This window comes from Onthophagus taurus, chromosome 1 (assembly GCF_036711975.1).
Source record: "Onthophagus taurus isolate NC chromosome 1, IU_Otau_3.0, whole genome shotgun sequence".
NCBI lineage: Eukaryota > Metazoa > Arthropoda > Insecta > Coleoptera > Scarabaeidae > Onthophagus > Onthophagus taurus.
The window spans coordinates 40,596,277-40,621,997 of NC_091966.1; the positions used below are offsets into that span (position 1 = coordinate 40,596,277).

A 25,721-nucleotide genomic window follows, 5' to 3' on the forward strand; every position below is an offset into this window, starting at 1 on the left:
TTATGGAAATATCACCAATTATTAATTAAAGTATCCTCTTTTTAATGCATAAAGCCGTTTTGAAAAATCTCTTTTAGTTCTTGAGAAATAATTTTTGAAATAATCGACAATTTTTTCAATTTTCGCCGATTAAGTTTCAAAAATTCGTATAAAATCCATTTCTTGGAATATAAGTTTGAAAATTTCCCAAAGTGTTAATAAAAGTGTCCTCTTTCCAATAAACCAACAGGTTTTGAAAAATAACTTTTAGTTTTTGAGAAAACGATATTTGAAGTTTTAATAAAATGTTCGATGTTGCAATTTTCATCGATAACTTTCAAAATTTGCTATAAAATTAATTTCTTGAAGGATCCTTGCGGAAATATCGCCAATTATTAATTAAAATATCCTCTTTTTAGTGCAAAAAGCCGTTTTGAAAAATCACTTTTAGTTCTTGAGTAAAATATTTTTGAAATAATCGACAACTTTTTCGAATTTTGCAATTTTCGCCGATTAAGATTTAAAAATTCGTATAAAATCCATTTCTTGGAATATGAGTTTGAAAATTTCCCAAAGTGTTAATAAGAGTGTCCTCTTTCCAATGAACCAATACGATTTCAAAAATATCTTTTAGTTTTTGAGAAAACAATATTTGAAGTTTTGATAAAATTTTCGATGTTACAATTTTCAAAATTCGCTATAAAATTAATTTCTTCAAGGATCCTTGTGGAAATACCACCAATTATTAATTAAAGTATCATCTTTTTAATGCAAAAAGCCGTTTTGATAAATCACTTTTAGTTCTTGAGAAATAAATTTTTTAAATAAACGACTATTTTTTGGAATTTTACAATTTTTGTCGATTAAGTTATAAAAATTCGTATAAAATCCATTTCTTGGAATCTGAGTATGAAAATTTCCCAAAGTGTTAATAAAACTGTCATCTTTCCAATGAACCAACCCGTTTTGAAAAATAACCTTTAGTTTTTGAGAAAACAATATTTTAAACGCCATTCGTAAGATCTATGAAACACATGTAATATGGTGTTGTATTCTATAGGTTTTTCCACGATCTGTCTGATTGCAAAAATTTCTTCTTCCAGAATTTTTGTGAACAGCTTTAGCACTTAATTTGATTGATAATACATCAAAATAATACATTAATGTATCTCTTTATTGCAGATTTTCAAAAGTTAGAAAGAGAAGCAAGAATATGCAGGAAATTGCAGCATCCAAATATAGGTAAGTCAAAATATCATTTAATTAACAATTTTAATAATTTGAACCTCTTCAAAAATACTTACATTCACTGATTATTATCATTATTGGCACTAATTTTAGTTTTCAAACGACGATTAGATTATTTTCTTAACTACCGCACATTTTGATACGTTAATATTCGGCTTTTCGGTTTTAAAATTTTATTATTTACCACCATTATCTAGATCAAGGTTAAAAGGACTAATTATTGCTTTTAATTGAATACAGTGAGCAACCCAGAAGTTCTCAAACATTTAGGTAATCGCCTCTCACATTATTAACAGTTTATTTTGAGCATTTTTTCATTATTTTTTTTACGAATATATATATATACAGGATAAGTCTCGATAATAAAATATAAATTAAAAAAAATGTAGTCATTATCCAAACTCACCCTGTATAATTTATTTTTAATATTTAAAAAATATCATTGTCATCATTCCTTGCGTTATATTTTTCTTTTCAATCTATTTATTCTCTAGTTCTTGCATGAATTAAAGAAATTAGAATAAGAATTGGTATTTATTGCCCAAATGCTTTAGCTTTATTAAAAAGGAAGAAATACATAGTTTTATCCAACTCAATTTATTACCGTTATTAGTAATTACTTTAAAAGCCTAATAATTTATTTAGGCTAATTCGTGTCGTTTTAATGAATCGAATGGGGAAATAAAAATAAATGACATAATAAAGAATTAATTCGTAATTATGTGATGGATAAAACTATGTTATTAAAAATTTGAAATAATTTTTAGCTGATGTTGTTGTCTTGCACGTGTTTCTCTTCGTTCGTTCTCTTTTATTTAGATGTGGCATGTTAGTACCCTTTTCTGTGTCCGTTCAGGATTCGACCTTATACAAAGCGAAAAAACCCCTCCTGAATATTTGATGGCACGGATAACACCGGGCTGAAACCGCCCCGTTTTGGTATCGATTGCTAGAATCGTTCTGTTCTGGATAGAAAAATAACGAAAAGTCATTTTTATACGAGACACGATGATGCTTTTTTTCCTTTAATTTGAAACAATGTTCCTTAATGTTCTTTGTGTTCTTTAAACCTGTTTGAAACTTTAAAACTCATTGAGAAATACTTAAAAATGAACAGGTTCATTGAATACGGTTATTTCTTTTTTATGTTGCGTGTTAATGGGTTATTTAGGTTGTTTAGGATAGAAGATGATGACCGCTTTTGGTTAATTATTGTTACTACTTTTAGAAATGGTTTTTATTTATGAAAATGGACTTATTATTATTTTTTCTTATTTATTTCATTACTTTTTTTGTGGATGTCGCTTTAAGTTGACATAATTTGTTGATCGAATTTATTTTTTAGATCATCATTTATTTTAAAACTCATCACTAAATGAATTCAAAACGAATTATCAACGTTATGATGTATTTTTTGCATAAATAATGGGAAATAAATATGGAGATTTTTATTAATTTGGTGTTAAGTTAAAAAAATGATACCTTTTAAAATTTTTTAGGCGTTGAAAAATTTACATAAACGCTTCGATAAAACGTGAGCTGCGTGGTAAAAAAAGTTCCTTTCGTGCGAAAAAGGTTAAAAAAAATTTAATACCCTTTCTAATTACAGATACAATTTCACCCCTTTTTTGTGCTGTTTAATTATTTTGGCTACGTTTACTTTTTTTTGTCTACGCCATTAATAAATGTAATTTTTATTCGTATTAAAACAACGTTTAAAGGTTCTGTGAGATCAATTTCGTCTTCAACGTGTTAAAACTTTGCTCATCAAATATGTTGAAATTGGGGATGTTCACTAATTTCTTGGGATAAGCTTGTAAAATGATTTCTATGTGCTTTATAAAATCAAGAAAGTTCACACTAATACTTTAAGAAGCTTTATTTTCGAACCTTACTTTCTGGATTGTAAAAGACAAACTTTTTTACATGTCATTATTAAAAATTTTTTTTCTTGGGAAGTATTGGAAATTAAGGAATGAAATTTTTTGAGGTTAAAGTTGAAGAAATTGTCTTTATTTTGTTGCAAACCCGACGTTTCTAGGATGTTCCATTTCTTAGTTAAGAATTCTTAAATTTACTATAACCTAAAATCACAAAATGGCAATTTTTTGACGTCATTATTAAAAAATTTTTTTCGTGGAAACTATTGGAAATTAAGGAATGAAATTATTTGAGGTTATCATTGAAGAAATTGTCTTTATTTTGTTACATAGCCGACATTTCTAGGATGTTTCATTTCTTAGTAAAGAATTTTCAAATGTACTGTAACCTAAAATCTCAAAATGGTACATTTTTTGACATGTCATTATTTAAAAGCTTTTTTCCTGGAAGCTCTTGGAAATTAAGGGATGAAATTTGTTGAGGTTATAGTTGAGGAAACTGTCTTTATTTTGTTACAAACCCGACATTTCTAGAATGTTTCATTTCTTAGTTAAGAATTCTTAAATCTACTATAACCTAAAATTGCCAAGTGATAAATTTTTTGACATGTCATGATTAAAAACTTTTTTTCCTGGAAACTATTGGAAATTAAGGAATGCAATTTTTTGAAGTTATAATTGAAGAAATTGTCTTTATTTTGTTACCAACCCGACCTTTCTAGGATGTTTCATTTCTTATTTAAGAATTCTTAAATCTACTATAACCTAAAATCCCAAGTTTACAATTTGTTTGACATGTCATTATTAAAAAATGTTTTCCGTGGAAACTATTGGAAATTAAGGAATGAAATTTTTTGAGGTTATAGCTGAAGAAATTGTCTTTATTTTGTTACAAACCCGACATTTCTAGAATGTTGCATTTCTTAGTTAAGAATTCTTAAATCTGTTATAACCTAAAGTCACAAAATGGTAAATTTATTGACATGTCATGATTAAAAAATTTTTTTCCTGGAAACTATTAAAAATTGATTAATGAATTTTTTTGAACTTATAGTTGAGGAAATTGTCTTTATTTTGTTACAAACCCGACATTTCTAGGATGTTTCATTTCTAAGTTAAGAATTCTTAAATCTGTTATAATCTAAAATCACAAAATGGTAAATTTATTGACATGTCATGATTAAAAAATTTTTTTCCTGGAAACTATTGGAAATTTGGTAATGAAAGTTTTTGAGGTTATAATTGAAGAAATTATCTTTATTTTGTTGCAAATCCTACATTTCTAGGATGTTTCATTTCTTAGTTAAGAATTCTTAAATCTACTATAATCTAAAATGACAAAAAGCATAATTTTTTGACATGTCATAATTAAAAATTTTTTTCCTGGAACCTATTGGAAATTAAGGAATGAAATTTTTTGAGGTTATAGTTGAAGAAATTGTCTTTCTTTTGATGCAAACCCGACGTTTTTAAAATGTTTCATTTCTTAGTAAAAAAATCTTAAATCTACTATAACCTAAAATCACAAAATGGTAAATTTTTTGACATGTCATGATTAAAAAAATTTTTTCCTGGAAACGATTGGAAATTAAGGAATGAACGTTTTTGAGGTTATAATTGAAGAAATTGTCTTTATTTTGCTACAAATCCTACATTTCTAGGATGTTTTATTTCTTAGTTAAGAATTCTTAAATCTACTATAATCTAAAATGACAAAAAGCATAATTTTTTGACATGTCATGATTAAAAATTTTTTTTTCTGGAAACTATTGGAAATTAAGGAATGAAATTTTTTGAGGTTATAGTTGAAGAAATTGTCTTTATTTTGTTACAAACCCGACATTTCTAGGATGTTTCATTTCTTAGTTAAGAATTCTTAAATCTACTATAATCTAAAATGACAAAAAGCATAATTTTTTGACATGTCATTATTAAAAATTTTTTTCGTCGAAACTATTGGAAATTAAGGAATGCATTTTTTTGAAGTTATAGTTGAGGAAATTACCTTTATTTCGTTACAACCCCGACATTTCTAGGATGTTTCATTTCTTAGTTAAGAATTCTTAAATCTACTATAACTTAAAATGACAAAATGCAAAATTTTTTGACATGTCATGATTAAACATTTTTTTTCGTGGAAACTATTGGAAATTAAGGAATGAAAGTTTTTGAGGTTATAATTGAAGAAGTTTCCTTTGTTTTGTTACAAACCCGACAATTCTAGGATGTTTCATTTCTTAGTTATGAATAATTAAATCTGCTATAACCTAAAATTACCAAATGATAATTTTTTTTACGTCATTATTAAAAAAAAATTTTCCTGGAAACTTGGAAATTAAGGAATGAAAGTTTTTGAGGTTATCGTTGAGGAAATTGTCTTTATTTTGTTACATATCCCACATTTCTAGGATGTTTAATTTTTTAGTAAAATATTCTTAAATCTATTTTAACCTAAAATCACAAAATGGCAATTTTTTGACATGTCATTATTAAAGAATTTTTTCTTTGGAAAGTATTGGAAATTAAGGAATGAAAGTTCTTGAGGTTATAGTTGAAGAAATTGCCTTTATTTTGTTAGAAACCCGTCATTTCTAGGATGTTTAATTTCTTAGTTATGAATTCTTAAATCTGCTATAACCTAAAATTACAAAATAGTAAATTTTTTGTTGTTATTATTAAAAAATTTTTTTCCGTGAAACTATTGGAAATGAAGGAATATAATTTGTTGAGGTTATAGTTGAGGAAATTGTCTTTATTTTGTTACCAACCCGACCTTTCTAGGATGTTTCATTTCTTAGTTAATAATTCTTAAATCTACTATAACCTAAAATCCCAAGTTTGCAATTTGTTTGACATGTCATTATTAAAAAATGTTTTCCGTGGAAACTATTGGAAATTAAGGAATGAAATTTTTTGAGGTTATAGCTGAAGAAATTGTCTTTGTTTTGTTACAAACCCGACATTTCTAGAATGTTACATTTCTTAGTTAAGAATTCTTAAATCTGTTATAACCTAAAGTCACAAAATGGTAAATTTATTGACATGTCATGATTAAAAAATTTTTTTCCTGGAAACTATTAAAAATTGATTAATGAATTTTTTTGAACTTATAGTTGAGGAAATTGTCTTTATTTTGTTACAAACCCGACATTTCTAGGATGTTTCATTTCTAAGTTAAGAATTCTTAAATCTGTTATAATCTAAAATCACAAAATGGTAAATTTATTGACATGTCATGATTAAAAAATTTTTTTCCTGGAAACTATTGGAAATTTAGTAATGAAAGTTTTTGAGGTTATAATTGAAGAAATTATCTTTATTTTGTTGCAAATCCTACATTTCTAGGATGTTTCATTTCTTAGTTAAGAATTCTTAAATCTACTATAATCTAAAATGACAAAAAGCATAATTTTTTGACATGTCATAATTAAAAATTTTTTTCCTGGAACCTATTGGAAATTAAGGAATGAAATTTTTTGAGGTTATAGTTGAAGAAATTGTCTTTCTTTTGTTGCAAACCCGACGTTTTTAAAATGTTTCATTTCTTAGTAAAAAAATCTTAAATCTACTATAACCTAAAATCACAAAATGGTAAATTTTTTGACATGTCATGATTAAAAAAATGTTTTCCTGGAAACGATTGGAAATTGAGGAATGAAAGTTTTTGAGGTTATAATTGAAGAAATTGTCTTTATTTTGTTACAAATCCTACATTTCTAGGCAGTTTCATTTCTTAGTTAAGAATTCTTAAATCTACTATAATCTAAAATGACAAAAAGCATAATTTTGTAACATGACATGATTAAAAAAGTTTTTCCGTGGAAACTATTGGAAATTAAAGAAAGACATTTTATGAGATTGTAGTTGAAGAAATTATTTTTATTTTGTTACAAACCCGACATTTCTAGAATGTTTCATTTTTTAGATAAGAATTCTTAAATTTACTATAACCTAAAATCACAAAATGGTACATTTTTTAACATGTCATTATTAAAAAAATTTTTTCCTGGAAACTATTGGAAACTAAGGAATGAATTTTTTTGAAGTTAAAGTTGAGGAAATTGCCTTTATTTTGTTACAAACCCGACGTTTCTAAGATGTTTTATTTTTTAGTAAAGAATTCTTAAATTTGCTATAACCTAAAATCACAAAATTGTACATTTTTTGACATGTCATTATTAAAAAAATTTTTTCGTGGAAACTATTGGAAATTAAGGAATGAACGTTTTTGAGGTTATAATTGAAGAAATTGTCTTTATTTTGTTACAAATCCTACATTTCTAGGATGTTTCATTTCTTAGTTAAGAATTCTTAAATCTACTATAACTTAAAATGACAAAATGCAAAATTTTTTGACATATCACGATTAAAAATTTTTTTTCGTGGAAACTGTTGGAAATTAAGGAATGAAATTATTTGAGGTTATAATTGAATAAGTTTCCTTTATTTTGTTATAAACCCGACATTTCTAGGATGTTTCATTTCTTAGTTAAGAATTATTAAATCTGCTATAACTTAAAATGACAAAATGCAAAATTTTTTGACATGTCATTATTAAAATAGTATATTGTTTTATATGGAAGAGAAGCAGTGCTTTTTATGGCGTGGTCTGTCGTTTAGCGACGAACGCAGTGAGTCGCTAATGACAGATGAGCCGTTAAAATTGTGGCGTGTCCGACAGTTTGCCGGACGAACGAAGTGAGTCCGGCAATGACGGACCAGCCACAAACGAATCTGCTTCTCTTCCGAATAAAACATAGTATTTTTTCTTCAAACGTTGCAAATAATACGGCGCTAAAGTGAAATGTTCTTCAACGTTATGGCGCTAAAGTGAAATTTACTTTAGCGCCATAACGCTGAAGTACTTTTTTGCTATGTTGATCTTAGCAACCGTCGTTATGCAACAATGACTTACTTCTACCGCGAGTAAACACGACAACAAAGTTGTCATTTAATGACGTTTGAAGAAAAAAAAATTTTCCTGGAAACTTGGAAATTAAGGAATGAAATTTTTTGAGGTTATAGTTGAACAAATTGTCTTTATTTTGTTACAAACCCTACATTTCTAGGATGTTGCATTTCTTAGTTAAGAATTCTTAAATCTGTTATAACTTAAAATCACAAAATGGTAAATTTTTTGACATGTCATGATTAAAAAAAATTTTTCCGTGGAAACTATTGGAAATTAAGGAATGAAATTTTTTGAGGTTATAGTTGAAGAAATTGCCTTTATTTTGTTACAAACCCGACATTTCTAGAATGTTGCATTTCTTAGTTAAGAATTCTTAAATCTGTTATAATCTAAAATCACAAAATGGTAAATTTATTGACATGTCATGACTGAAAAATTTTTTTCCTGGAAACTTTTGGAAATTAAGGAATGACATTTTTTGAGGTTATAGTTGAAGAAATTGCCTTTATTTTGTTACAAACCCGACATTTCTAGAATGTTGCATTTCTTAGTTAAGAATTCTTAAATCTGTTATAACGTAAAATCACAAAATGTTAAATTTTTTGACATGTCATGATTAAAATTTTTTTCCTGGAAACTATTGGAAATTAAGGAATGAAATTTTTTGAGGTTATAGTTGAAGAAATTGCCTTTATTTTGTTACACACCCGACATTTCTAGAATGTTACATTTCTTAGTTAAGAATTCTTAAATCTGTTATAATCTAAAATCACAAAATGGTGAATTTTTTAACATGTCATGACTGAAAAATTTTTTTCCTGGAAACTTTTGGAAATTAAGGAATGAAATTTTTTGAGGTTATAGTTAAAGAAATTGCCATTATTTTGTTACAAACCCTACATTTCTAGGATGTTTCATTTCTTAGTTAAGAATTCTTAAATCTGTTATAACCTAAAATTGTAAATTTTTGACATGTCATTATTAAAAAATTTTTTTCGTGGAAACTATTGGAAATTAAGGAATGGAATTTTTCGAGGTTATAGTTGAGGAAATTGTCTTTATTTTGTTACAAACCCGACATTTCTAGAATGTTTCATTGTTTACTTCAGAATTCTTAAATTTACTATAACCTAAAATCACAAAATGGTACATTTTTTGACATGTCATTATTAAAGATTTTTTCGTGGAAAGTATCGGAAATTAAGGCATGAAATTTTTTGGGGTTATACCGACATTTCTAGGATGTTTCATTTCTTAGTTAATAATTCTTAAATCTACTATAATCTAAAATCCCAAGTTTGCAATTTGTTTGACATGTCATTATTAAAAAATGTTTTCCCTGGAAACTATTGGAAATTAAAGAATGAAATTTGTTGAGGTTATAGTTGAGGAAATTGTCTTTATTTTGTTACAAACCCGACATTTCTAGGATGTTTCATTTTTTAGTAAAGTATTCTTAAATCTACTATAACCTAAAATCGCAAAATGGCAATTTTTTTGACATGTCATTATGAAAGAATTTTTTTCTGTGGAAAGTATTAAAAATTAAGGAATGAATTTTTTTGAACTTATAGTTGAGGAAATTGTCTTTATTTTGTTATAAACCCGACATTTCTAGGATGTTTAATTTCTAAGTTAAGAATTCTTAAATGTACTATAACCTAAAATCACAAAATGAAAAATTTTTTGACGTGTCATTATTAAAGAATTTTTTTTTGTGGAAAATGTTGGAAATTAATTAATGAAACTTTTTGAGGTTATAGTTGAAGAAATTGCCTTTATTTTGTTAGAAACCCGTCATTTCTAGGATGTTTAATTTCTTAGTTATGAATTCTTAAATCTGTTACAACCTAAAATTACAAAATGGTAAATTTTATTATTAAAAAAAATTTTTCCGGGAAGCTGTTGGAAATTAAGGAGTAATTTTTTTTTGGAGTTATAGTTGAGGAAATTGCCTTTATTTTGTTACAAAACCGACATTTCTAGAATGTTTCATTTCTTAGTTAAGAATTTTTAAATCTACTATAACCTAAAATCTCAAAATGGTAAATTTTTTGACATGTCATTATTAAAAAATTTGTTTCGTGGAAACTATTGGAAATAAAGGAATGAAATTTTTTAATGTTATAATCGAAGAAATTGTCTTTGTTTTGTTACAAACCCGAAGTTTCTACAATGTTTCATTTCTAAGTAAAGAAATTTTAAACCTAACTAAAATCACAAAATTATGTTTTCTGATACGTCATTATTAAATCGAATATTATCTTGGAAACTGTTGGAATTTAAGGAATGATTTTATTAAGATCATTGAAGTCTCTACCAAAAGCACATGTACCCCATCTGGCTGGTTAACGGTATGCAAAGTTGTTTTGGGTATACAAAAGATGTAAAACAAATTAATATATAAAAGTGTATATGGCATGGAGAAACCTCACTCCAGAATAAAATTCAAGTAATTATAACAATAAAAACATTAAAAAATTATCATAGTTTCTTGAACATAAACTCAATATTATACTCTTCATTTGATACAACACTTCATCATCAAAAAAGAAATGGCTTGTCAGGTTTTAATCTTCCATCTCTTTTAATCGCTGTTAAGCGCTTCTTGATGTATGGAGTCAGATATCGAGCTTCCCACCGTAATGAACTCCTGGGGCCCCGATACATGTTCCAAATATACACCCTATTAACGCCAGTCTTTGTGGAGATCTCAAAGAACTTTTTCAAAACAATAAAGTTGTTTCGACACACACCGATCAATTTTTCCCATTTCTAGATGTCGTTAAAACACTTTTAATAAATATCTAAATGTTTTTTTTTTATTTTATCGTTTTTCTTATGGATTATCAAGATATTTCAACCCAATCAGAACTATTTTAAAGTTTTCAAAATTTTGAATCTTCTGGACTTCCTTGTCAAGTATAGAAAAGCTGTTTCCAGTCAATTAGATATATTTTGGCACACATCAATAAAGTTTTTCATTATTAGTGATCTTTGAAACCCTTTCAATAAACGTCAAAATGTTTTTTTTTAATTTCTATCACTTTCCTTATGTGTTATCAACACATTTCACGTCGATTAGAACCATTTTGACTCCCACCAATCGCCTATTTATATATTTTCGATGTTTTGACACTTTTGAAGGAGAAGCTTTTTAATTTTTTTAATCTATTTCCTCCTTGCTAAGTACATTGTATCTATTTCCAACCAACTGAATGCATTTTGACACACACCAATACTTTTTTCCATTTTTTGCAATCTTTGAAACACTTTCAATAAATGTCTAAACGATTTTTTTTTAACTTTGTCGTTATCGTTATGTATTTTTAACATGTTTCAAGTCGATTAGAAGCATTTTAACTCTCACCAATTACGTATTTCCATTTTCTCAAAGTTTTGACACTCCTGAGGAGATACCTTTTAGTTTTTTTAATCTACTTTTTCCTTGTCAAGTCAGTTTAGTTTGGATTACGACTATTTTGGCACACGTTTCATGTATCACAATTATAATATAATAAGTAATAAGCAAATAATTTTGATTCCTTGAAAAATGTCATTGGGAGATTTTAAAACGAAGTGTAATGAAATATATAGTTTATATCAGTGGTGTCCATAACGTCGATCGCAAAGCAGTTTTGTCAATCGCCAAGAAAATCATGAATCTGAAATATAAAAAGTCGATTTTGATCAAAAATTAGTGGACACTATTGCTCTAAATCGATTAAACGTTAAAATTGTCGATTTTCGAAAATTAACTCAATCATAACTGATAAACTAAAAGCGATGGGGAAATATTTTTTATACATAAAACCTTAGTAATGGACCATAAAGACTAGATCCATAAAAAGATTGAACCCAATTATTACCATTTCTTATTTATAAGCTCTAAACCGATTAAACATCAAAATTGTTGATTTTCGAAAATTAACTCAATCGTAACTCAAAAACTAAAAAGCGATGGAGAAAAACTTTTTATACATAAAACCTTAGTAATGGGCGATAAAGACTAGATCCATAATACGATTGAACCCAATTATTACCATATTTTATTTATAAGCTCTAAATCGATAAAAACATTAAAATTGTTGATTTTCGAAAATTAACTCAATCATAACTCATAAACTAAAAGCGATGGGGAAATATTTTTTATACATAAAACCTTAGTAATGGACCACAAAGACTAGATCCATAAAAAGATTGAACCCAATTATTGCCATTTTTTATTTATAAGCTCTAAACCGATTAAACATCAAAATTGTTGATTTTCGAAAATTAACTCAATCATAACTCCTAAACTAAAAGCGATGGGGACATATTTTTTATACATAAAGCCTTAGTAATGGACCATAAAGACTAGATCCATAAAAAGATTGAAGCCAATTATTACCATTTTTTATTTATAAGCTCTAAATCGATCAAACATCAAAATTGTTGATTTTTGAAAATTAACTCAATCATAACTCATAAACTAAAAGCGATGGGAAAATATTTTTTATACATAAAGACTTAGTAATGGACCATAAAGACTAGATCCATAAAAAGATTGAACCCAATTATTGCTATTTTTTATTTATAAGCTCAAAATCGATTAAACATTAAAATTGTTGATTTTCGAAAATTAACTCAATCTTAACTCATAAACTAAAAGCGATGGGGAAATATTTTTTATACATAAAACCTTAGTAATGGACCATAAAGACTAGATCCATAAAAGGATTGAAGCCAATTATTACCATTTTTTATTTATAAGCTCTAAACCGATTAAACATCAAAATTGTTGATTTTTGAAAATTAACTCAATCATAACTCATAAACTAAAAGCGATGGAAAAATAATTTTTATACATAAAACCTTAGTAATGGACCATAAAGACTAGATCCATAAAAAGATTGAAGCCAATTATTACCATTTTTTATTTATAAGCTCTAAACCGATTAAACATCAAAATTGTTGGTTTTTGAAAATTAACTCAATCATAACTAATAAACTAAAAGCGATGAGGAAATATTTTTTATACATACAACCTTAGTAATGGACCATAAAGACTAGATCCATAAAAAGATTGAAGCCAATTATTACCATTTTTTATTTATAAGCTCTAAACCGATTAAACATCAAAATTGTTGGTTTTTGAAAATTAACTCAATCATAACTAATAAACTAAAAGCGATGAGGAAATATTTTTTATACATACAACCTTAGTAATGGACCATAAAGACTAGATCCATAAAAAGATTAAACCAATTATTACCATTTTTATTTATAAGCTCTAAATCAGTGGTGACCATAACGTCGATTGCCAAAAAAATCATCAACCTGAAATATCTACATATATCTGGGCCTTAGAGCAAACAAAAGGAAGGTTACTTTAAACCCTTCGGTCGATCTTGGCAAGACATTTATATAAAAAGTCGATGTTGATCAAAAATTAGTGGATAACACTGGTTTATATGGATTGCGAATGTCCACGACAAAATGAAAATTCTTATAAATAACTTGTAATTAAGCCAATGCTTTTATTTGAACAAATTTAATTAAAAAATCTGTTTATCTACTTTTCGAATACACATTATGCTAAAAGTCCTAAAATCGCATTAAACGAACTAAAACTCCATTTAGTTTCGTCCGGTTGAATTGCGGAGAAGTGGGAAGAGTCGAGCTTGGCCATTGAGCTTTTCTGAAATTCGCCAAAGTTAACTCACCCAACACAACTGAAAACTTTTTGACGTCCCGTGAGCTTTTTCGCGCTCGGACTACTTGTTGAACGGACTAAAAGCGTTAATGGCATTATTTACGATTCGAAACAAGTCTCTAAATCTCCTTACAAAATTTTAAATTCAAAAACTTCTTTTTCCCCTCGAGATAATTTCTTCCTATTAAACTCTCTTTAAATCTATTTTAATGAGTACTCCATAATGAATATATTTTAATCTTTAATTATTAATTAATTAATTAATTAATTATTGTTTGTTGTATTAAATTAATTTTTCTTATTTTTCGTTAATTAATTTATTTCTTTTATTACGATATTAACGTATCATATTTATTTATTGGGGGGATGTTGAATTTTTAATAAAACAATTTTAATTTTGTTTCTAATCAATTCTTTTTCGTTTTATTTCAGTGAGGCTGCACGATAGTATACAAGAAGAAAATTACCACTATCTAGTCTTTGATCTGTAAGTTTTTAATAAAAATTTAAAACAAATTATTTTATTTTGTTGTATTTAGAGTTACTGGCGGGGAATTATTCGAAGATATCGTCGCCAGAGAATTTTATTCTGAAGCTGATGCATCACATTGCATACAACAGATCTTAGAATCAGTTAATCACTGTCATCAGAACGGTGTAGTTCATAGAGATCTCAAGGTAACAAAAATTGTTAAATTATTAAATTAATTATTAAATTCTCTTTTTTTAGCCTGAAAATTTATTATTAGCTAGTAAGGCAAAAGGAGCTGCGGTAAAACTAGCGGATTTCGGTTTAGCAATTGAAGTACAGGGTGAACAACAGGCATGGTTCGGATTTGCGGGAACCCCCGGTTATTTATCACCGGAAGTTCTCAAAAAGGAACCTTACGGAAAACCAGTCGATATTTGGGCTTGCGGAGTCATCCTTTATATCCTTCTCGTGGGTTACCCACCGTTTTGGGACGAAGACCAACACAGATTGTACGCCCAAATCAAAGCCGGCGCTTACGAGGTAACACTTTTCTATTTATTTCTATTTCCTCAACCAACTTTCAATCAGCTAAGTGAACTTTATAAAGTATCGATAATTTAAAATTCGACGCTTTGTATATTTAATACCTCGTTAAAAGTTAGCTGAAAGTTCCGTGAAACATTGGATATTTGATCGTTATAAAGTTTGATTGTTTTATCTTGTTTTGATTGTTTTATTGCAGTATCCGAGTCCCGAGTGGGATACAGTTACTCCGGAAGCGAAGAATTTGATTAATCAAATGTTATCGGTTAATCCTAGCAAAAGGATAACGGCTGCGGAAGCTTTAAAACATCCCTGGATTTGCGTAAGCTTCATGGATTTCATATTGTATTTTCAATTTTAATTAATTCTCTTTTATAAATTGCAGCAGAGGGAACGTGTTGCTTCAGTTGTACACCGACAAGAAACGGTGGATTGTCTCAAGAAGTTTAATGCACGTCGCAAACTTAAGGTAAATAATCATTAATATTCAATAAGTAAAAAGAGAAAACATAATTAGATAAAATCATCTCAACTTATTTTTTACGAATTATTTTTGTGCGTATCATTTTTTCCGACGATTAAAGTTTTTTAGTCATAATTTATGTTAATGCAAAAGTGTGGAAGAATTATTTGGCAAATTAAATACTCAATAAAGTTACAATAACTATCAAAGAGTAAGGAAGAATACAAAAAAAAACTGCTGCCAAAAACGAATTATAGAAAAAATTAAGAAAGAGTTGCGCAATAAACCAGAAACTATTCTATAAAGGCCCGTACAGACACGTTTAGTAATTTAGTCAAGTAGCCACTTACCACTGGAACGTTTAGTAGATGGCAACTGTCCACATTTAATACGCTCAAGACACTTTAGTGGTACTCAAGATGAACAGACGACGTCATAGCGTGCAATACAATTGTTAATTCACTAAACTAAATTTATGCGTTTGCACGTGTTTAGAATAGTGGCAGTTGTGAGTAGTGGGGGTACGCTACTCGACTGAAAAAATAGAATCAAATGATCTACTCTACTAAGGTCCATTACTACCATCTTTTAGTTAAATTTATCTTACAGATAAACCCATCTACTAGCTAATCAGAGCGCGTGAAATAGCCGTAACCATAGTAATAATCCCTTAGATAGCTTAACCAGAAGATGGTAGTAACGAGCCTAAGGACCGGTTGTACCACCTCCCGATAAGTTTATCCGATAGATAAATTGGCGCACTTAGCCAATGAGAGCGCTTAAAACCGCTGTAACCATGGTAATTATCCGCTAGATAGTTTATCGGGAGGTATTACAACCGGCCCTAATGCTCGTTACTACCATCTTCTGGTTATGCTATCTAAGGGATTATTACCACAGTTACGGCTATTTTACGCTTTCTGATTGGCTAGTAGATGGGTTTATCTATAAGATAAATTTATCTAAAAGATGGTAATAATGGACCTAAATCGTTTAAGGCCCACTTTTACCACCTCTTGATAAATTTATCCGATAGATAAATTGGCGCTCTTAGCCAATAAGAGCGCTTAAAACCGCTGTAACCATGGTAATTACCTATCGGTTCAATTTATCAAGAGGTGGTAAAAGTGGGCCTTAGTAAACTACTCGAGTAAATTGTACTGTGCGCACGTGGCGAGTTACTAAATTACTCGCTACTCGACTATACTCTGTTTTTAAACCACGAGAAGTATTTTAAATTTGTCACCAGATTGACCTTGCACGTGATTGGTTGAATGCGAGGAAGGTTCACACACAGGCAATTTTGATTTTGAATTTGAAGGTTAGGTTATTTAGTTAGTTATTGTAAATTTTGTGTTCTTAAACCCTTCTTTATTATATTTTGAAATAAATACACTCATAACTTCAATGTTAATTTGTATGTTTAGTGTTGACGATAACAAACGAAAATAAATACAATAATAAGTAAATAAATAAATAATAATTATTATTAATTTAAATTTACCGCCAAAATATCTAGTGATATTTTCTGGTGATTTTTCCTAGTGTAAATCTGACTTTCGCGTTTACTCCTCCCAAGGTTTATATATAAGAGGTTGTCTAGGTTCGTACGCAACCATACTGCGCATTACGTCACATGTGGAAAATAATACCGCCAAGCAATTCAAATTAAACAAAGGCATGGAGCACCACATGGCCATGAGGTTGCGTGCGCAATCCGTGATCGCTTACGTCACGAAACACTCCTGCTCTTGCCCCTCGCCCACAAACTAACATCAAAGTATTGCAGCATAGGAACTTAGACAACCTTTAATATATAAACCTTGTACTCCTCCTGGTTTAAAAACAGAGTATAAATTACTAAACGTGTCTGTACGGGCCTTAAAATACTGAAATCCCTAAGGACAGAAGTAGTGACAGAGGAAAATGATACTCTCTCTGTCTTACGTCAAAACTCACCCAAGACGTAAGTAACTTACGTCAAATTTAACATTTGTATGTTGTCAAAAAATTCTAACGCATCAACTTGATGTTTGAGTAAATACTTGAAAATCATGCGTCGTCTTACTATTTCTAAAAATACCGGTGTGGCCACATAATGGGCGCGTTCATCAACTGTCAACGTTTGCAAACAGAGAGCAAACTGTTAACTTCTAACGTGTTTGGTAAACGACCGCCATTTTATCAATCGTATGATTTTTCCGTTAGCAAACGCAAACGGTGTTTGCTGTTTGTGCCATCTTAAATTTAAAATCAACAAAAAAGAATGGCAGAATCCCGAAATTATTTATTTAATGGGTTAGTGTATACTATCTTTGAAAATGAAGAAATTCATGATAAATTGAGCGGTTTGATCTATAAATTAATTAAAATTGTAAATAATTGTCATTAAAGCGCCATCTGTTGTTATCAAACCATATGTCTGTAGAAAAATTGGCCGTTCACCAAATCACCAACGCAATCGTAACCCGTTTGCGTTTGCCAACGTCAACGGAATTCTCTGGTGAACGCGCCCAATGGAACGTCCAGAAGTTGCAGATATTGCAGCACAAAGAAAAAGGTCTAATCTAACGCAAGAGATGCGCCAAAGTGTGTATTGGTGTGTATTATTATTTATTTGTGTGATTTCTGTGTCAGAGAAGACTGGAAAAGACCATGGTGTGCAATCTTACTACTATAAAAATGTAGACCGAAATTTAGTACCCTTACAATCCACTGGATGACGTTGTAGACTGAATTTGTAGCAATCTGCATTATCTACACAAACAAAGCGCTTGTAACCATAAAAAAAAGTGTGTGTAATGTCAAACTCAAAGGTGAAAGCAAACGTTGTTTTGTCGTTTAGGCCCGGTTTTACAATCATAGTTTAAGCGTCAGATTAAGTTAATCTATGGTTAACTAACAAAAAAATGTTTTACAACTACCGTTTGACGTTAAACTACGGTTAGAGTCGACGTTTACGTTACCAGTAGTCGTCGACCGTTTAAGCACCAAAACTTAGTTTACGCGTGGCCAGTTTTCAAATTGATATTTGTCAATTTGTGCCTAGTGAAAAATTGTTTTAATATTGAAGCAAAATTAAAGAATAAATAAGTTAGCCATAAGAAATAAACACGTTAATATGTAGATATTTTTATTAAAATTTATATTAAGTTTCTACAGTTATTATTTTCTACATCGATTACAATATCATTGCCATTATTTTGAAAATGAATCAAATTTTCTAAGTCTTCATTATTGTCTGGTTCCACATCTCTTAGAGTACAGGCTATGTTATGCACAACCACAGTTGATATAATAATAGCCTCTACTTTTGTTATATGTAACTTAATTCCTAAAGCTAATATTGGAAATCGTCTTTTTAACACACCAAAACATCTTTCGATGCAATTACGTGTTCTTATCTGTGACTCATTCAATAAATTTTCTTCTGGTACCACTGAATTTGAAACCGGAGTAATTAGATAAACCACTGTCTCCTACAAGTAAGCTATCACCCATTTCTCCACTTTCAAATTTTCTTCTTATTTCAGAATTACTGAAAATTGTAGAATCATGTGTTATCTCAGTTATTATGATCTCAGTTATTATGAAAGATAGAAAGTTGCGTCTTTCGCGAACCTGAGCTACTTTTTTGTCAAACTTACAATGGCGCAAATCAAATTTTCATAGCCCTTTTTGTTTTTGATATACAGGGAGTGTTTGAAATTTACGATTTTCAGACACCTCCTGTATCTCGACTATCCGGAAACTTAGTAAAAAAGTAAAAACGGGTTCTAATAGATTTTTTTACATGGAGCACGTAGAATTTTTCTAGTCATGACGGTTTTTGAGTTAGTTCCCTCACAATCCCCTTGGGAGCGCTTGTAGCAAAAAATAGTGGGGAGATGACCTTCTATATACATAATATATACAGGGTGTTTCGATGACTCGGCGAACAAATGTATCCACATGTACTAGAGTGAAAATGATGACGATTCATGTAAAAAAAAATAGTAAAAGTCCTCAAATTGCAAAGATACAGGCCATCAAAGTTAGAAAATTTTAAGACTTTTTTCTAATTATCTTAAACACTATTTATGGTAAAGCGTTGAAATTTAATACAGTGTAAACCAATATCACCTAAAATCATTAGGCAATTTTTGAGTAGGATCGGTGCGCGGGAACAATGCTATCCAGGCTGTTCCTAAAGTTTGTTTGCTCAGAACTTTTTTATTTTATCATAACCTACATTTATTTTTGCAGTTTCTAATAGTAAATTTAGTTTAGAAACTTTTATCACCTTTAGAGAACATTGATAAAAACCACCGTTTTCGTATTAAATGCAAAAACGTTAGGCTCCGAATTAATAACAGTAAAAAAAAAAAAAATAAATAATCTGAATTGGCAATAACAAGTGAAAATTAAACTGAGCTGTCATAACTATTATGTATGCAACATGTCCAAGTGTAGATTTAGCTAAATCACATTTTTAATTTTGTTTTATTTTATTTAAAAGAATCCAAAAACAATAAATTAAAAAGAACACACTTGAGAGACACTTGAAGAAAATGTGAGAGAAAGTACCAGTTACAAAAGTATGGAAGGCAAAAATATATAAATACGATAAATGGTATATCAAAAGAAACTTGGAGAATTCTATTTCTTCCTTGCCAAGTACAATAAACCAGTTTTTAATCGTTTAGAATTATTTTGACACACACCAATAATTTTTTTCATTTTTTTGCTATCTTTGGAACACCTTCAAAAAACGTCCAAATGCTTTTTTTTAATTCTATCGCTTTCCTTGCGTGTTATTAAGACATTTTAAGTCATTTAGAACCATTTTAATACTCACCAATCGCCTATTTCAATTTCTTCAACGTTATGAAACTTCTGGAGAAGATCTCTTTTAAATTTTTTGATCTTTTGATTGTTTTGAAACATCTGGAAAAGATCTTTTTTAACGTGTTTCTTCTTTGTCATATATAATCAAGCTTATTTCCAATCGGTTAGGATTATTTTGACATGCATCAATACATTTCTTGCACTTTTTGGTATCTTTGAAACGCTTTTAATAAATGTCCAAATGATTTTTTTTAATCCTCTCGCATTCCTTGTGTATTATCAAGACATTTCAAATCATTTAGAATCATTTTAATACTCACCAATCGCCTATTTCAATTTCCTCAACGTTATGAAACTTCTGGAGAAGATCTCTTTTAAATGTTTTGATCTTTTGATTGTTTTGAAATATCTGGAGAAGATCTTTTTTAACTTTTTTAATCGGTTAGGATTATTTTGACATGCATCAATACATTTTTGCATTTTTTGCTATCTTTGGAACGCTTTTAATAAATGTCCAAATGATTTTTTTTTAATCCTCTCGCATTCCTTATGTGTTATAAAGATATTTCAAGACGATCAGAATCATTTGGACTTACACCAATCACCTTTTCAACTTTTTTGGTGGTATTGAAACATTCAAAAAACCGTTAAAATTATTCCATTCAATTTTCTATCGTCGTTGATTATTTATTTCATTTTTATTCACCTTGACTCATTTACTCAACATTTTAAAATACAACCTGAACGCCTATTTTAACTTTTTTTGTTTATTTTTTTTTAGGGAGCCATCCTCACCACAATGTTGGCAACTCGCAATTTTTCAAGTAAGTATTGTTTTTTAATTTAAAAATCTATCCAGTCGTTTTTAATGTATAAACTAATTTGAAAATAGAAAAAAATCAACGAAAGAATTTTTAACGAAATTTACAAAAAAAAAATAAAATAAAATTGTTAATAAATTTTTAGATTTTGCGATGTAAAAAAAAACTTGTAAATGTTTTGTAAATAACGCCAACGTTTTCCGTTTCGTTTCTATTAATTAATTTCGCTAAAAAAAAAAAAAGGCAAACACTTTTATTTTTAATTTTTCAAAAAAGAAATCAATCAATAATTGAAAAATATTTACACTTTTCCTTTTGAACACTATGTACAAAGACAACAGTAGCTGATTCTCTATTAATTAATTAATTGATTAATTAATTTTTACTTATTTATTTATTCTTTTTGTTTTTTTTTCTTGTTTTAATCTCTACTCTCGGTTCTTTTTTTAATTCTCAGCAGCTTTTTCATAAAGTTGCATGCTCCTTATTGTGATCTAGAATCGAATTAGCCTTGCTATAAACATTCTTTTGTTTTATTTTCGATGAAACAATAGACGAATAGCATGAGGTATGGTGTTTCAATGTAACTTTTTGATCTTTCATAGTTTAACCATAAAAAATTTTAAATAAGAAAAAATCTATTTTGTACATAAAGTTTTAATTTATTTTTTTATTATTTTTTTTTTAATTATTATATATTAAATATTAATTGCCATTTTTTTAATGAGGTGATTTAAATATTATTACGATTTATACAAAAAAACATCGTACTTTAAATACACAATATAATCACAAAAAGCACTTCTACACAAATTATTTATTATTATTTTTAATTTCCGCAAACATTTTCTTTAAACTCAATATGTATATAAAAGACTTTTACATATTTTCACGTCTCACACTCATTAATTTTGCACACACTAAACACTTTGTAAATTAGCCGAAATAATGGGAAAAATGAAAAAAGAAATTTTAATTAAATTGAATACCAGAGTATAATTTGGTAGTTGTGCTCACATAGTTTTTAGTCGATTTTTTAGAGGATTGAGTAGTTGGTAATTTTGTTTTGTTGGTTGTGGCGGACTTATTTACGTCACCCTTCCACCTCACTTCACTACTTCACCTTCTCGATGCAACCAGAATGCGGTAAGGAGACACAAACAAGTTATGAACCTGCAAAAAAACGTATAAATGCAGCGTGTTTTCGACCGTCCACGAATTTTTTTGTTTTTTTTTTACGTTTTTTTGGTTGATTTTTTTTCTTGTACAGGATGTCCCATGATGTGATATAATTAAAGATACCAAGGGACACCCTGTATATATATTTATAAATATAATACTCTTTTTACTATTTACCATCTTGATCCATACTGCTTTTTTCAAACTGTTGTCTAAGTTTTATTCCTTTTATTTTAAACTCTCCCGAAACCCAACCTTCAAGAACATCTAATTTTTGTATAATCAGATTGAAAATAATACAAATGATTGAATAAGTAACAATGATTTACAAACAATTTTGTTCTGTCTTTAATTAACTAACGATTATTAATAAATAAACCTTAGATCGCAGTTATGTATGTGTTTGGATGTTTTCAGTGTGCTGCTTGCATGATTTCAATCAGATTTATTCAAAGAAATCATTTTCTGTATTTATTATTTTGTTTTGGTTTTGATAAGATTTATTATTAGTTATAATTTAAAAAAAAACAAGTTTTTGTTAGCGTTAAAATTCGAAATCAATCAACATTAAATTTTTTTGCTATCTATCAGTCTTAAGCTAATCTTCAAAATTGCCAACAGATAACCACATACAAGGTTAAGGCAACTGAGTCCTAAGAACATAATCCTATCTTTTCAACACCAATATAAAGTTAACACTTAAACTCACTCTCCTAAACTTGCAATATTGACACAAAGCATATTAAATTAAGTGCTCATATTTTGGATTCACCCTGTATATGTGATGTTAATATTAAAATTGATAACATTGAATGTTAAAGCAAAAGCTTTTGGCGACAAGTTTCTGGAAATTGTAGATGATTAAGAGATCCCAATGGAATTGGTGGGAAAAAGAGGTTGAAATTAGGCTCTTCTGCCTTAACATAGCGGAAAAGATGGGAAAGATTTTTCTGGAAAGATGTTGCTCCATCACAAAATTAACTATTTGATTATACCAATCACATTCTCTCAATTTTTGAACATGGACTATCTTATACAGAAGAGTAGCCGACAACTGCAATTAAAGAGCAGAAGGGCAATCGAATCGTGGAGATGATTGTAAAACTAAGCTCATAATTTGTGAAAATAAGCAGAGTATCGTTAGTGTGGCGGCACCACAGCCTACAATACCTTTAAAATAGGTAACTATGTAACATTATTATATAACAACATCTGCTTTTGAAACAAAACATCTTCAAACATTATAAAAAGTGTTTTACTATAAAAAATATATAACCTTCCATAGTTAGTATGCACGTTGATCGCGACATGTCGCAGTTGTCAGTTCTGAAAAACCTTCATGAGTGCTACAATGACGTAGGAACTTTAAAGCGACACCTGCAGACGTTCATGATGCAGGCAGATAGCAAAAGAAGAGTGAGCAGCCGATGTTCTTGTTCAGCGTGTGGATGAGACAATACGAGGAAATCGTTGTACACAATTTTTGTAATGAAGACAATTCAGAACAAGCGCAGAAGAAAGCTCCATGACCATGCACGGTCGCATACTATAGCTGTAACAAAACAACTCTTGCAGTCTATCAGATGGGAAATGTTTTATCAACCACCATACAGTCCGAACTTGGCTTCTTATAATTTCGATCTCTTTGCTCACATGAATCGCTGGCTACAACTATCATTGAAAAATGGCTTATTAAAGTACGAGATGCAAAGTTGTTTACAATACGTTCCAACAAGATTAAGAATGTTAAAGCAGAAGGAAAGAAAGCTTTTTGCAACAAGTTCCTGGAAGTTTTAGATAATGCCATGGAATTTGTGGAAAAATGTTGGGGGTCTGCTGTAGTTGAACCTATATCGTAATGGAGTAGAGGGCGATCTCCTTTCATCATTAGTGAGCCGGAACGACTTTAACAGAAAGATCTATAACTTCACTTTGCTAGATACAGTAAGATCACTACGAAATGTTTGATAAACCAGAAAGTACTATTTTGTTCTCGCAAAAACTGTGAGGCCCCTGACGTTCTTTTAAGTATGAACAACGCTTTCTAAATGGTTGGAATATTTTATTAAGCCAGGAAGAAGCAGAAAATAAATAAAAACGGCGATCTATACTCTTCAACCTCATGCATGTTAAATCTACGTCACTACTATAAGCGAAATTAGAAGATGAATAACTCTTTCCAGCATTCCGTGTGATATCTTTGCTTTGAAATAACCTCACTGAAAAAAAATCGCATGCATTCAAACTGCAGAACAAATCGCCTCTAAGCTCGCAGAATTTCTGCATAACCTACATTGTTACTCTTGCTCTGTAAGTCATCGCTTCGTCTTCTTGAAATCGAAATGAAGCTTTTGAAGAGTTGGTGAAAAAATACCTGGAAGTAGAAAACGCGACTCTTCTGCTTTAACACAACGAGAAAGACTTTTCTGGAAAAATATGCTTTATTACAAATTTAGAAACATGGAATATCTTATATACAGATGCAATACAACCGAAATTTATCAAAGAATGAGTAATGTGTACGAAAAAACATTTATGAGTGATAACAAGGTGCGGCAATGGTGCAGTAACTTTAAAGCACGACGTACGGACGTTCATGATGCAGGATAGGGAAGGAAGAGTATAGCAACTGAACATCTTATTGAGCGTGTGGATGAGGCGATACGAGGAAATCGTTGGTTTAAATTTCTGTATTGAGGGCAATTCAGAATTAGAAAACTTTCTTAACGATTATTTTATTCCAACTTTCTGATTTCAATCCTTACCATCTTACTTAGCACTCCTTAAATCTTAATAAACGTTGGACAAAGGAATTAGAATGACACCTTATCCTAGTTAAACAGTATATGGTATTGCCCAAAATATCCTTATTTTATAAAGGTTTAAGAACTTCATTAGTGGAAAGTACCACATCAATAACTTATCCATCTTATATTACCCATTTACCTTGATAAACCAACGAAGCCAGAACAGGAAGAATAACGAGTATACAAGGGTGATTTTTGTCAACACTGAGTGATATAATTAAGATGCCTCAATATTAATAGTGTGTTTGATGTCTGAAAGAGCTCTTTGGAGAGCACAATCTGGCTTTGGAGTATTCAGAGACCACAGGAATTAGAATCACTTAGCCAACATATTCTGATCTCAAGCCTTGCAACTCATTTTGGTGTGACAATATTAAAGACAAAGTTAACGCAAATAATTTTGAAGCCGAATTTTGATTCGTCTTTCTCCATCAGTTTTAGTACTTACGTTATGGTTGATTTTATTAAGAAAAATCGTCCAATTTTGACATTTTGTGAATTATGTTATATCATTAGAAACGGGTGATAGATAAATATGATATAAGTGCAGATTATGATTTATTGATGCATTAGGAATATTTTTTATTCATAATGTCCTTCTCCATCAGTTTTATTTACTACGTTATAGTTAATTTTATTAAGAAAAATCGTCCAGTTATGACATTTTGAGATTCATGCTATATCACTAGAAACTGGTGCTAGATAAATATGAAATAAGTGTGGATTATGATTTCTTGATGCTTTAGGAATATTTTTTATTGATAACGTTTTTCTCCATCAGTTTTAGTTCTTACGTTGTAATTAATTTTATTAAGAAAAATCGTCCAATTTTGACATTTTGTGATTTATGCTATATCATTAGAAACTCGTGATAGATGAATATGATATAAGTGCG

The 25,721-nt window shown here is 29.3% G+C and overlaps 1 protein-coding gene across 12 annotated transcripts in view; it reads left to right on the forward strand.

Moving 5' to 3' along the window:
- Window positions 1-25,721, forward strand: part of LOC111423765 (Calcium/calmodulin-dependent protein kinase II) — a 140,213-nt gene that overhangs the window by 72,539 nt on the left and 41,953 nt on the right. For all 12 annotated transcript variants that reach the window (XM_023057094.2, XM_071201356.1, XM_071201357.1 and 9 more), the window contains exons 3-9: window positions 1,162-1,221; window positions 14,147-14,201; window positions 14,254-14,392; window positions 14,445-14,726; window positions 14,929-15,051; window positions 15,115-15,198; window positions 20,801-20,843. In XM_023057094.2, the coding sequence (XP_022912862.1) occupies window positions 1,162-1,221; window positions 14,147-14,201; window positions 14,254-14,392; window positions 14,445-14,726; window positions 14,929-15,051; window positions 15,115-15,198; window positions 20,801-20,843 (786 nt within the window). The remainder of the gene's footprint in view (window positions 1-1,161; window positions 1,222-14,146; window positions 14,202-14,253; window positions 14,393-14,444; window positions 14,727-14,928; window positions 15,052-15,114; window positions 15,199-20,800; window positions 20,844-25,721) is intronic.